The sequence below is a fragment of the Pelecanus crispus genome, chromosome 1 (assembly GCF_030463565.1).
Source record: "Pelecanus crispus isolate bPelCri1 chromosome 1, bPelCri1.pri, whole genome shotgun sequence".
NCBI classification, from domain to species: Eukaryota; Metazoa; Chordata; class Aves; order Pelecaniformes; family Pelecanidae; genus Pelecanus; species Pelecanus crispus.
In genome coordinates, this window is record NC_134643.1 from 69,005,453 (window position 1) to 69,019,372 (window position 13,920).

General features: G+C 46.4%; 1 protein-coding gene across 1 annotated transcript in view; it reads left to right on the forward strand.

Moving 5' to 3' along the window:
- The window catches only part of TMTC1 (transmembrane O-mannosyltransferase targeting cadherins 1), a 144,643-nt gene extending 131,923 nt beyond the window's left edge, over positions 1 to 12,720 (forward strand). Inside the window, exons 13-20 of the mRNA XM_075727001.1 lie at positions 481 to 589; positions 5,745 to 5,847; positions 8,817 to 8,952; positions 9,744 to 9,888; positions 10,017 to 10,154; positions 10,543 to 10,665; positions 11,755 to 11,832; positions 12,580 to 12,720. Of these exons, the coding sequence (XP_075583116.1) occupies positions 481 to 589; positions 5,745 to 5,847; positions 8,817 to 8,952; positions 9,744 to 9,888; positions 10,017 to 10,154; positions 10,543 to 10,665; positions 11,755 to 11,832; positions 12,580 to 12,720 (973 nt within the window). The remainder of the gene's footprint in view (positions 1 to 480; positions 590 to 5,744; positions 5,848 to 8,816; positions 8,953 to 9,743; positions 9,889 to 10,016; positions 10,155 to 10,542; positions 10,666 to 11,754; positions 11,833 to 12,579) is intronic.
- The last annotated feature ends 1,200 nt before the right edge of the window (positions 12,721 to 13,920 follow it).

Sequence of the window (13,920 nt, forward strand, 5' to 3'; positions counted from 1 at the left end):
TATTTGCCATAAAGAGAAATAATTGAGAGGAGATATACAGTAGGACTGGAGAAGTTTACAAAACCTGGTGGTTATGACTCAACAGACGGAGCCTGTGGCCTGTACTGCCTGATAGGCAAAATAAAATACTACTTGCTCTTCAGTGCGTGGGGTTGAGGAATGCACTGTTTTGGGTGTGTTTTGTTTTCACTGGGATCATTGCGTAGGGCTCAGTATGACACTCACCAGCATAGCAGACCAAATGGCAGATTCATTAAAGCCTATGTCCTCCCAGCTCCTGTGAATAACATATGGGAACAGCGATGGGCCGAGGAGATGCTGGGTACGCACACAGTGGAGAGGAGGCGCAAGTGAATCATTTGGTCTTTGCTGAAAAGGTCAAGCCGGGGACTTTCATGTCTCTTTAAAGTAGTGGGATGACCTAAACATGTGCTTTCAGGAACATTTCTTTCTTTTTTTCCCTCCTTCCCTGTCCTGCAGGTCCCAAGGGAAGAAGGAGGAAGCTGTAATCCTACTGCGGGACTCCATTAAGTACGGCCCAGAGTTCGCAGATGCTTACTCAAGCCTGGCCTCGCTGCTAGCCGAACAGGTAACGGGCGTCGCTTGAGCTCTCGTGCCTTCTGCATGTGTGTATGCTCTGCTGCCACAGCTGCAACACCTCCTGCGCATCCCAATGGAGCACCCTTGCCTTGCACGCATGCAGTGGCAGGCGTGAGTCCGCGGCTGCCTGCAGAGAGCTCTAAGGCTGCTTTAGAGATGACTTTTTCAGGATAGGAGGCAACTCATTTGCAGTGAGTAATTACACCCACATGGTATGGCTCTGAATTAAATCATTGTTGAAGTTGTGAGTAAATACCCTCTCTGCAGCTCCCTGCATCTATGGCGAAGTCTTAATCCATCGCACCTTGAATGTTGTGACAGCAGAATAGGCGAGTGCTTCCCCCTCAGACACACACGCCTACGCAGATAACCTTGAGATTTCGTAATAAATCACTCCAAAACTAGGAAATGTCAGAAACCAGGTGGCCTCTGCAGCTCAGATTCCGCCCTTTGCATGCACGCATTGGAATACAGCCCTTAGTTACCGTGGTAGATGATCATGTACGGGGGTGGGAGGGCTAGCTAGCTTTATGTTGCTCTTAATGAGCAGCTGTTTGATATTTTATTTAACCTCATTGTTCAGTATGTGCCCCCAGGCCTTATTTACTGCGCATGGCTCAGGCTGCACTCTGGAGGCAGGATTACTCATTTCCTCTCGGGCTTGTTCCCCACGCTCATTACCTGGGGCTCTCACTACTCTCTGTAGTTAGATAATTTATTTCTACAAGGTCCCTGTGAGGTGAAATATTGTCCCCGTGGAGGAAAAGGGAAATTGAGGCACAAAGTGCTTGAGTTCAGAAGAAGCCACAAATGTGGATGACCACCAAGCCCTGCTTTTCCCCACGCCTGCAGCAGCATATGAGGGATGCTGTGCTCTGGGCGTTGCTCCCATGGACTGCGGCCACAACCAGTGGCCCCAGTCTGGGGCTGCAGGGCTGGGTGACGAGGTCCTCATAACTGCACAGCTCCAGCACACCTCTGCAAACTTTTGAAAACCGATTTTTTTTGTCTCCCCCAAGTTTCAGATCTAACTGTTCCATAGCACAGGGTGCTAAAGCTTTCTTAAAAGGTTGCCAAATGCAAATACAGGCAAAGCAAAAGAGTGTCATCTTTCCCTGTTTTCCATTAATCTGGTTAGTGAAATCTTCTCTCTGTAAGGGACGTGGATAAATTTCAGCAAAACTATAAGCAGTGATCTTGTTCTGGTTTAGGCTTCTTTAATGATGTAGGCACACTGCAAAACTCGCCTATGATATATGTGGATTAGTGAAAGATGTGCTATTTTGTTTTCCCTTTTAAGTGACTCAAATATTTGAATATTATCAATATCAGCTGCAGGGACCTAGAAATATAGTACATGAATTGAAAGAAGAGCCTTGTTGAATGGGAACTGTGTTTTGAATAAACCCATCAATGAAGAGTCTCCTGCAAGTATAGGAAATGAGTCCTCCGCAGTAATACCTGGTTTTAATATTAATTGAAATTATTAATTAGAACCATCGATTGTAAGGTCAACAGAGCAATAAAACCATTATAGAGTCCCAAGGCCTTCTGCCCAGAGCAAATGCCATTAGTAAGTCCAGCAATAATTAATCTCCTCTTACTTATAGATTGTTCATCCTCTTGTGACTTGAGTAAGCGGTAGGGAAAAGAGATAGTACAATTTCCTCAGAAAATAGTAATTTCCTGCAGGCTTTTAACACCTTCTCATGTTCAGCCACAGCAGATGACTACCTGATTGTGCAGCTCCTGCCTTGCACACCCATCCTAGTGACCGCAGTGGGGGCTGTCCTACAAATACGTGCTGCTGCCCATGGCTGTGGGCTGCGGAATCACACCCTAACGCTGTGCACTTCCTGGAGGGGTACGGGCAGAAGTTTTGGCATCTTTGGCCCAAAGGATGATGACAGAACCCCATTTTTCTGGTTTGGGTTTTCCTCTTTGTCCAAGCAATAGCATCCAAAATGGCTAAAAGCTGCAAATCTGTTTTTCTGTCTACTTGTGGCCCAGAGTCCATCTCACAGCTGTGGGGGTATCTGTCATGTCAGGCAGTATGCAACAGAGCTTTGGGGAAGGGAGCACAACCTGGTTCCCTCTTGCTGGGATGCGATAGAAAGGGGCTGAAGTGCCATAAGTGGCACATTAAAATAACTCGCATGAGGTGACTGTGCCCATGACAAACTGCTGCTCCTCCAGCTTTGCACTAACGCTAAGAATGGGGGAAATGGGTGGACGTGGCTCAGTGAAATAGTGCTGGGATTGCCTTGGTCAGTCCCGCATAGCATTTTCCCTGCCTATCTTAAAGGCGATGAATCCGAAATGGGGCTTATGGGTCCTTTCCTCCCACTGCTGTAAAAAATGCTACTGAGAGGAATGTCTCATGTGCCAGGGAATTAGCCTGTAACTCAATGTAATTGCCCTTTTCTCTCCTTGATAGCTGGCTCTGAAGCCAGAGCTGATGTGGAAAAAAAACCCTGCCACATTGTATAAAACAGTTTGGCTTGCTTTTATAAATGCTTCCCTTCTTACTGCTCTTTCTGCTTGATATCCTAACTCAGTCACAATGTATTGTTGTTTTCCATGATCACTGCAGTGGTGCTAATATGAGAAATCAAACATTTTTGTCTGCCGTTTCCACACCACTCCTGTAGTGCTGCTTCCCCAGGATTTACTCTGATGCACTTGAACAGCATCTTCTTCCCAGCTCTTGCAGTTTCATCAGCCATCTCGCGCTACTTGATGCCTCTTTTCAGGCCCTAGTTTCTGGATTCAAGTGATTTTCTTGTGTGTGTGTGTGTAATAATATCAGCCTACGCTAAGAAAAAGAAACTTTTTAACCCACTTAGCTGCAAAGGAGAGCCTACTCAGTCATAACCAGACTGAAAAACTGAGTCATAAAAAAACAGACTTAAAAACCCTGGAGTTCAACTGAGATCCTCACATGCATAATTTTTTTAATATCATAAAAATCTCATACATTTTTTAAGCCAATCTTCTGAACTTTGTGAGCTTGATGAATGTTTCATGGAGGTCTGGGAGTGGCGTTATTAAGTGTTAATGAGAATCAACCCTTGATGAACTTACAGCATTTCTCCCAAGAAGAGGAGAGGCTGAGAGGGAGAAAGCTGTGGTGCAAAAAGCTGGGCCCACCCTTCCCAATTTCTGACTGCCCTTAATGCAAACACTTTGTTAGAGAAATCATCCCAGGCTCTGCGCTGAGCCTGAGGCATGCAGGGTCAGGATGTTAGGTGCCAAAAAAGCAATGCAACCATGATAAAAATGCTAAAAGTGCTCAATAGCGGTGAGTGCGAATGTTTTGATGTGGGACACTGCTAGTTCAGTTTAACACAACCCTTCCTTGCTTTAAAGATTGGGTTTATGATCAGTAAATAAAATGAAGAAAACTGACATATGTGCACACAAAGCCACATTCCTCGGCTGAAAATTAAAATCAGAGGAAAAGAAACTAATACAGTAATCTTTGAAAATATGCTTGTTAATGTCTTGGTGACACAGATGCTTTCTCAAAAAATTGTTCTTCATTTTTGTCAATTCTGACAATCACTACACTTTTCCTGACCCCGCAGGATAATCATGTCAAATTCAAATAAATATATCCAAAATGTCCAAACTCAGGCACTTTCTAAAAGTGTGTTTCTGTGTTTTATCACACACTATCTTTTCTGCTGGCTGACCTTTATCATGTAAATGTGAAAGCACTTAACCATAGCAAACGGTGTGCTTTCATCAGGTCATACTCTTTCAATGCGATTAATTCCAGCTCTCCAGTTCTGAAATAGGAGGTGAGAAAGGAGTCCACACATTTAAGCAGCTACAGAGCAAAAGCTGCCATCAGGTACACCCTTTAAATCCAGAGAAAGCCCCGTAGGCTCCAGGATTTGCAGGACTTGAGGAAAGGAGGGTCCCTAGCTGGGAATGGACCGACTTCTTATTTCAACATGGATTCAGCTCCCGAGCGGGAGGTCTGCCTTGGTGGCTCCAGGCGTTCCTCATCGGAGAGCCGGATGGCTGATCTCACTTGGGAGCATCGCCAGGAGGCTGTGGAGTTTGTTGGCGTAGGGCTGTGCTGCTCCAAGGAAGGGGAAGAATTGAAAAAAGCATCTTTGGTGCTGGAGGCTTGCCTGGCACCCCTCTGCACTGTGCTTTTCCCTGCTGTTCATGGCCTCCTTCCATAAATACACCCAACAGCAAAGCTCTGACGTTAGGCAGGGAGGAAGACTGTGATAACCCGTGCTAGTGAGTGTGCAGGCAGTGAGCATGCACTGGCTGGATGGAGGAAAATGGAAACCTTCTTTTGTTTCAGGACCAGGCTGCCTGTAGCTCAGGCTAGACAGAACCCAGCCAGTGGGACCTTTTCCATAGGCAGGGTGTTCCCAAAGAAAAGATCTGCATTTTCCAGAAATGCTCAGCACCAACAAACCTCCTTGAAATCTATGCAAAATGTGAGGGCTCGGTGCATCTGGGAATCAGTGCAGTGGCACATCCCATCAATCCCAGTGAACTATATCTCACGCATTGATGATGCCTGCTTTTAATCTGAATCTGTCAGATTTTCCCCACTCTTTCATCACCACCATCCTCACCCAGCTTCTCTCATCCACCTGCACGAGCTCCCCACCTCCCAGCCATCACACACGCCAAGCTTTCGTTCCTTGTGTCTTCCCCACTGCTCAGGAAACGAACAACAGAGCTCCAGAGGGGAAAAATTAGCCAGCAAGATGCTCATTAAACAAATAAATTAAAATATATCAGCCCCCAGATGACAGATATTTCTCAACAGAACCAACACAACCCCTGTCGCTGTGTGTTTCCCAGCTGGGTGCATGCCCAGCTGGGGCTCGCTGACATTGCACAGGAGCCATCTTTTCCAGCTGTTATTTTTGTATCACAGGTAGCTCCAATTGCAAATGTATGGGGGAAAGCTGTCTGAATTGCTTTGGGGTACCAGATGGCAGCTATATCGCATCCATGCCATGGTGTAAAATTTTGGCCTCCTAGAAGGTGGGGTAGGCTGGTGCCCCAAGCTCCCCATACAGTGAGGGAGTTGTCACAAAATGCAGGTATGTGGCAAATGGTGCTGACACCCTTTCTGCCACGGCTAAGAAATCTCCTTCTCTTTTAAGGAACGGCTTAAGGAAGCAGAGGACGTCTATAAGGCTGGCATAGAGAATTGTCCAGAGAGCTCCGATCTGCATAACAACTACGGTGTTTTCTTGGTTGATACCGGTAAGTGAGAAGGAACAAAGGATTTTCCCTCTCTGCCTTATTTGCTTTGATTTGTTTTATTCAGCAGTACACATCTAAAAGGGTGTCAAAAGCTTCAAAAGCAATAGATGTGCCTCCACTGTAGCTCGGAACTAAATATCCCCACGCTGCTGTGATGGCACAGCGTACTGAAATTTGTAATCAATGCAGGCACTGTGCGGCCGTGGCATTCAGCCCAGCTGTTTCCTTCAGTATTTCTCACCATCTTCGCACAGGCAGTTGTCCTCTTCAGTTTGAGCTGGGCAGCACCCTGACAATACTGCCGTTTCTCCAGGAAAGCATGGCCAGATCAAACAAAAATCCCAGGCACACAAGTGGATCATTATGGTCTTTGGAGCACTTGCAGCTCTACTTGGTGACAAAGCAGCTCTTTGACTGTAAAGGGTGAGTGCCACCGCTATAAAAACAAACGTGGCTTTTAAACCACAGTCATCTGTGAAAACAAAACGTAAGATACTGTGGGGTGAATTGATTTCTCAGGAGCTCCGTAATGACATCCAAAGCCTTTGTTTTCTGGGCTCCTGGTTCCCATCCAACTTCCCTGGACTCAGGCACTTTCTGGCATCCACATAACGACAAAAAAAAATGCTGCTGTAATTGCCGCCTTTTATTGACAGCTTTATAAGCAAGGCCAAGTTTGACAAGCAACTAGTGGAAACCAAACTACTGTGTCACTCTGGTCCCTCCAGAACAGAGCTGAGACTCAGTGATGAAATATTGTAAGCTTAAAGTGTGTGGTAGCTACCCATTCTGCCCCTTTCACACTGTGCCTGGCTCCAGTGGTGCTTGGGAAGAAGGAACGATGGCTGTCCTACCTCTCAGCCATCGCTCTTCTGTAGTACCAGTGTGAAATAAATACGAAGCCAAAACAAGTATTTGTAATCAAAAAAGGCATCATGGCATTAGTGACAGAGGTTGAGGTTCTGAATTTGTGCCCTGGCAAAATTCAGGCTTGCAAATAACAAAAATTCCTCAGTAATTTCACTCTGACGTTGTGCTCATCTTTGCTTGCCAACCCAGATAAACTGCCCCATTCCTGCCAAAAATTGTGGTTCAAACACAGTGCAGTGCACTTTCTATTTTTTGCACTTGCATATTCTGCCAAAGTCAAAACTAATGTTTCCTGGTTTACTCCTACACTTCCCTACACACAAACAACAGGAAAAAAACCCACTGACTTTTGATACTTCAGGCATGGTGTGTAAATAACCCTCCTGGAGACATGACGAGGCGTGAAGGAAGTGGCTGATAGTGAGCCCATGACAGGCTGCAGTCTTCCCTGGCAGGCACAAGGAGATGCTGTGAAGCACCACGCCAATTAACTTGCAGGATTTTGTGCAACAAGCCTCCAGCAAGTGCGAGCTCTGGGGAGCCATAACTCTAGAAAGCTCTGCAGTGGTCATAGACACTCAATGTGTCTCTCTTAATGATGTGCATTGCCCCTGTGTGTTGAGCAGGGGAGGCACTGGCTGACTTACGGACTGAGGTGCAAGCCCAGCTGCTGTCCAGGATGTTTTGTAGATATGATTTTCAAAAACATCTGCCTGCTCAGCAGTGGGAGAAGACCGAGAGTGCTGCTGGATGTTTTGAAAAAGTTGTACCCTGAAAGATACGTCGTTGGCCTTGGATGAACCTCAAGTGCTTCTAAATCTCCCTACAGATGTCTCTCCCCACTCCTGTAAAGGAGATGCCGAGAAGCGTCAATGTTAGTTTTATGTTGCATAGATAGTCTCAGGAAAACCAAGCTAGATCTGAAAAGATATGAAAATAAAATTCCCACAGCAGCATATGTTCAGTACCCCAACAGGCACAGGCTGTTTTCAAGGTCTGCTTTCCAGCTAGAAATGGAATTAAATGCATTTTGAAGTGATTTGGCTTAAAAAAATGCCAATACTCAAAACCTTTGTTGGTGGACAAAACTCCATGAGTATCGGTTTTCATCAGGAGATTATTTGGTCTAGAGTGTGTAAACCAATTAAATGAGCACTGGGGTTAAAAATACAATATTTGCATTGCTGAAATGCTGGAACTTTATACTGTGCCCCATTAATTTATTTAGTAGGTAGTCAGCAGGCTCTGCCTGAGGAAAGCACTGCAAGATCCTTCTTGAGGAAAGCCATTATTTAGATACTAAAGAAAAATATACTATTCAGGCTAGGGGTCTGGCATCTTGCTTTTTGCATGGTGTTGTATTTTGTTGTGGTGCTCTGTGATGTCATGGACTGCGGGACCTTGCACTGGTAGACATTTTCGCACAGCGAAGCAGTGCCACCCAATGGCTCCTCTGCAACACAGACATGGTGCCTACGTGCTCCAAAATAGGCACCTGGACACCTCTGGTCTGGGATTTATTGCCCCAAGGTGGGAATTAGCTTGTTACTGGCAGCTACTCCCAGTCTTGTTGAGCAATGCACAGAGATTGAGCAAGGCCAACGCAACAGGGGTGGAGGGAATGGTCTCTGGTTGGAAAGAGCTGAAACTATTTGCAGCTCGGGTGGGGTTGTGGGGAGCACTGGGTGGCTTGTTCTCCGTGTCTCCATTGCCTGTCTCTCCAGTGGGCCAGGGTGGAAGGATGCTCTCCCAGGAGGTGGGATATGCACCCCAGCCACCTCTCTGGAGTGGGCTCTGTCCTTTAGCATGGGGGGGTGCACCCCCCCGCAGCATGATCAGTCAAGAGTCTTCTTCTAGTGACTGTACCTCATCTTGCAGAAACTGACTCCTATTTCTCAGGATCGTCTCTGAATATTGGAGCCTAAATCTTAGTTTGGACAGCAATTTCATTAATCTCGAAAGGCTAAGGCAGGATTTCTTTCTCAAAATGGTTCCCATGCATAGAGCGATAGATGAAAGAAAACCCAGAGCATTACTGCGTGCTGAATTGCAAAATAGTTTTTCTGAGGCACCAGTTTAATGGTTGTTCTTCTCTCCAGGGGCTCCCGAGCGAGCCGTGTCCCACTACAGGCAGGCCATCCGCCTGAGCCCTGCTCACCACGTGGCCATGGTGAACCTGGGCAGGCTTCACCGCTCCCTGGGGCAGAACAAAGAGGCCGAAGCATGGTACAAGCGGTAAGAGTTTGGGATAGGATACAAAGGTTTCCCTCCTCCACCCGTACGGCTTGTCTCTGCTAAAGTGCCTCTGATATGTGAATCTGTCAGTGCATATTTGGGTTTTCCTCCCCTCCTTCTCCATCCATTTGAAACCAGATTTACCTTTGCTTATTTGGCTACTTTTGGGGAGCGCTTGGAGAGGCAGCATGGACTCAGGCAGTGTTGACTTGCCTGGACCCTTCCCAAGCCCTCAGGATGGACACACTGCTGCTTTTGGCTGGGGGGTGCTCTAATGATAAAGTCAGAGGTTTCTTGGTGGCACGAGCAGGTTGTTAGCCTGACTCCAACCCTGCTCGAAGCTGGTCTGCGAGTGCCACACCAGTAACAGCCATAACTGCTGCACAACCCAGCACCAAACCCTTGGTGCCATCAGGAACTCCGGCCCTTCCCAGCAACATAGGCAGGCTCTGACTCCCAGCATCCAGCAGAGTGGACTGGGGGGGTTTTTTGCTTCCTTTTTGGCATCCAGATTTGTGCTCACACTCCCCAGGTTCTGCCACTGTCAGCTGTCCCCACCCCTGCTGCATGCTCACGTGCACTTTGGAGGTGGCCCTCTCCCCTTCCCAGGTGTCCAGAGGGATTGCTGCTGTGGGCACGCTCATCCCTCCCTGGGACCTTAAATCTGTGCTCCCCAGGGTGGGATGAGCAGGGTGCAGAGCTTCACTGCTCCATCCCGGCACAAGTCACACCTTGCTCTTCTGCTTTGATCCCCACACCACCCAGAAGCATCTCTTGTTCCCAAATTCCAGGGCACTGAAGGTATCACGGAAGGCTGAAATCCTGTCCCCACTGGGGGCTCTGTATTACAACACGGGGCGGTATGAAGAAGCGTTGCAGGTTTACAGAGAAGCGGCATCACTGCAGCCTTCCAACAGAGAGATCCGACTGGCGCTGGTGAGTGTGGGGCGAGCTTGGCCAGGGCAGGGCCATGGAAGTGGAGCACCAGCTGCTGGGTGCAGTATCATGTATTAAGGAGGGTTGAGCCTTTTGAGATCATAACCCTTTATAATGTGGCTCCGTAGGCTCAGGTTTTAGCAATGATGGGACGGACGAAGGAAGCCGAAAAGATGACAAACCATATACTCAACGAGGATGTGGAGTGTCTGGAGTGCTACCGCCTTCTGTCAGCCATCTACAGCAAGCAGGAGCACTATGCCAAGGTACTGTGGCCATGGGGTACCCTTGTCCCAAGGGCTCACACAGAGCTCAGGTCGAATTTTACATTCCATCTCTCAAGAGACATGTCACACGCCTTAGCGCACATCCAGTAGATTTATTTTTTCACTAAAACCTTGTGTTTACCTAGGTACTGGGACTGAAGCTAAGCAGTGTGATTTTCTTACCATTTACTGCTCCTGCTGCTGTCAGCCCCACTGCCCATCAGCCACAGGCATCTAAAAAACTCATTTCCACATGTGTTAACAGCGTGGGGCAAACAAGGGAAGGAGGAAGGTGACTCTTATGCTGGGAGGCCCTAGTGGTGAGGAGAGCATGAGAAGTGGAAAGGTGCAGAATACAGTAACACTACGTCCTCTTGCTTTTTCACAGGCACTTGAAGCTATAGAAAAAGCTCTTCAGCTAAAACCAAAGGATCCAAAAGTCATATCAGAGCTCTTTTTCACTAAAGGAAACCAGCTAAGAGAACAGAATCTCCTTGACAAGGCTTTCGAGGTATGACTGCTCTAAGCCCTATGGATAGTTTTGTAGGTTAAAAGATAAGGGTTAGCTCATTGCCTCTAATACTCCCTGGTGCATGCATCCTGGCTTCTGGCCTTGGGAGCTCAGCAGTTCACCAGTGGTACAGCTAAAGCTATGGGGCAGCTAACTTTGCCAGACTTAGCTGTAACTTTTTCCCTCATTCCTGTGTGGAAATACAGCTCCCTGCTCTGAGAGGTTAAGTACAGAGTTGTGGTGGGACTATGGAGGAGCGTAGGCCTTGTTGCACTGACCAGACCCTTGGTCCATCCAGCCCCAGCCCCTTCACTGGCAATGGCCAACTCCAGGTGGCTCAGCTGAAACCTGTGAGAGCCCACCATGTTGTTCTATCTCACCTCATTACCTAATAGCTGAGAGATTGGCTTATCCTGTGGAGCAGGAGGCTTGATAGCTCAGAAATTATGTTAGTGTTAAATAATAGCACGGAAAATTGTCATTGGGACAGTTCTGAATACTCTTGATACCCCTAGAGATGTCTAATCCCAGTTTGAATCCTTTCCTGCTGTGACACCATAAAAACAGTGTGTTTGACAGAGTCCAGAAGGTCCTTGTTGCTTCTTCTCCCATGCACAGTGGCAGAAGCAGTGGGGGGGATAGCACTGCCCTCAGGTCTGTGTGAGACGTCCGTGTAGGTGGCTGTAGTCTGCTGCCAGCTCCAAAGTAAAGCCTTGCAGATAAGGAGCATCGCAGCCCACACGTGGCTCATTGGGTGGCAGGCACCTGCCCAAGGAAATGACCCTGACGTGCAGGAGAGCCCAGTGGTGCAGGGTGGCAGGGAGAGGGTCTCAGGGGTTGGTGTGACTCCTCATGCGGTGCCATGGGCAGGGAAAACATGCAAGAGGAGCTCAGCGGTGAAGCAGTATGTTATGGCACCTCTGCTGTGAAGAAACCGCAATTCAGCTCGTGCATTGTATAAGAGAAGAATTTGAAATTATTTTTAAATGGATTCAGAGGGAGGGGAAACTTAGGTTCTCTTTCCCCTCCAGTGCTGCTTTTGTTTGAAGACTCAGACTCTTAACATAAAAATGTTTCATATTTATGTAGAGCTATAAACGGGCTGTGGAGCTCAACCCAGACCAAGCACAGGCCTGGATGAATATGGGAGGCATTGAGCACATCAAGGTATGACAATTTTGCTTTTCCTTAAGCTGTCATCTGCAGAGACTACTACTCAGGACAGAAAGCTAAATTTGTTTCAGACTGCCAAGAGCTGCGTGCTTGTGAACAGTGAGTGTCCCTGATGTATTTTATCCAAAAAGGAGGAAAGGTTGTCCACCCCAACTGGAATTTCCCAACCAGGTTGCCAGGTTGCTTGGGAATATGTATCCAATAATGTAAATCCCATATTTGTAAGAGGACAGGCTGCAAGGAACAGCTTGCCTAAGTTTTTCTGCTTCAGTTGTTGACCTGCCTTAGAAAAATGTCACCATGAGTCAACTTTTAAGATTCCTCTGTACCTAATTAATTTAATAAAGATGTCTAATGCAGGATACTGGCATGAAATTATGGAAATAGACAGCCTGTCCTGGGGTTGCTTATCTTTTTGAATACTTTAGCATACCATTATGATTTGGGTCTTAAGGAGACACATTGTGATGTCCTCAAGCTATCCTATCGCTGAGTAAAATGAACTCTTCTGGTACAACATAACAGAAATATGTAAATCTACTTCTTGCCATGCGTGTTGGAACAAATTTAGGCTAACAGCACTCGGTCATCCATTCCATAATGAAGAATTATTCCTGTTACCTAACAATATCAAGGTTTATAAACTCTTCTTCCTTTGTATTACAGTCTTCACCATTTCCAAGGAATGAACTTCCTATGTCAGGGAATGCAAATCAGATCTGTCACTCATTTTCTTTGTAGGGGAGCTACATCACTGCCCGTGGCTACTATGAGAAAGCCTTGCAGCTGGTTCCAAACAGCAAGTTGCTGAAGGAGAATCTGGCCAAACTGGATCGCTTGGAGAAACGGTTTCAAGAAGTCCAGGAGAAAGACCAAACATAGCATTCAGTCACCAGTGGAAACTCACTCATGCCCCTTGGAGAAGAGTATGGTGGAAGCCTATTGCTCAAAGTGATGCTGAAGGAACTTTGATAGGACTCAGAATTACGGAAGGCAAATTTTGAATGCATGCTTATGTTTGACCAAAGTTACAGGAGACATGCTGGAGAATGAATGCAAACCTTCCTTTAATCAAGATTTATGTTTAGGCTGAACCCATTTTAATCACACCAGGAGTGTGGGTGGGACATGTACCTTCAATATCTTGGGTATCACTGGCGAAACCATGGAGACAAAGCACTCACCCATTGCAGCGGGGGGGAAGTAACACCTCCTGTTACTCAACACAGGCTCACCTTGTCCACGTAAAGTACCAATGATGGGCTTCACCGCAAGTGCTGCTAGGTCCTTCTGAGCCAGGAAAGATGGTCATAATGGTCACATAAAAAGGTTTCAATGGGGTTAATGCTGAGGAAATGGTGGCCACTTCTACAGCGCTAAATGTGACTTGAAAATTATTCTAAAGAAAGGGAAGACAGTGTCTGAATATCACCCTAGAAGGATGATTCTGCAAGTAGGACAGATGATCCTTTGAGGGAAAGCCTCAGCTGAATATTTTACTCATAAGATGATAGTAATTTTGTAATAATTCATGATGCCAGTATTGTCAAATATCATATGGCTTTACCCTTTGCCCTCTCCCTCCAGGCCAAATAATTATTACTCTGAAAAAAATGGAAGCATCCAAAGGCAATAGGAATCTCTAGGATTACTTGTCCTCCTGTCCAGTCCCCAGTAAAAAAAACAAACAACCAATCTGATCAATATAGGAGGTAAAGTAAAGCCAGAGAGAGGTTAGGGAAGATTTCCTAGGCTGGAAAAGTACTAAGGAGACTTTTTTATGTGTGTGCAGGGACAAAGCCCATTTATCATGGTGATAACACTGACAAAACACTTTGTCAAAGTGTTCTCGCCCCCTCCCCCAAAAGATACAGAAAATGACCTATTGCAGATCAGTCATAAATCTATATTTTTAAATACTGAAGTGGGAAAACAAATTCTCTTCAGAATTGGGGCTTTTATTTTTGAGCTTTATTTATTTAACTTATAATAATCAAATAATTAATATATTTTCTCTGTTTTATACGAATTGGGCAGTATCCTTCACAGCTGGCCACGTAGCTGGGCGTTGTGACTTGTATT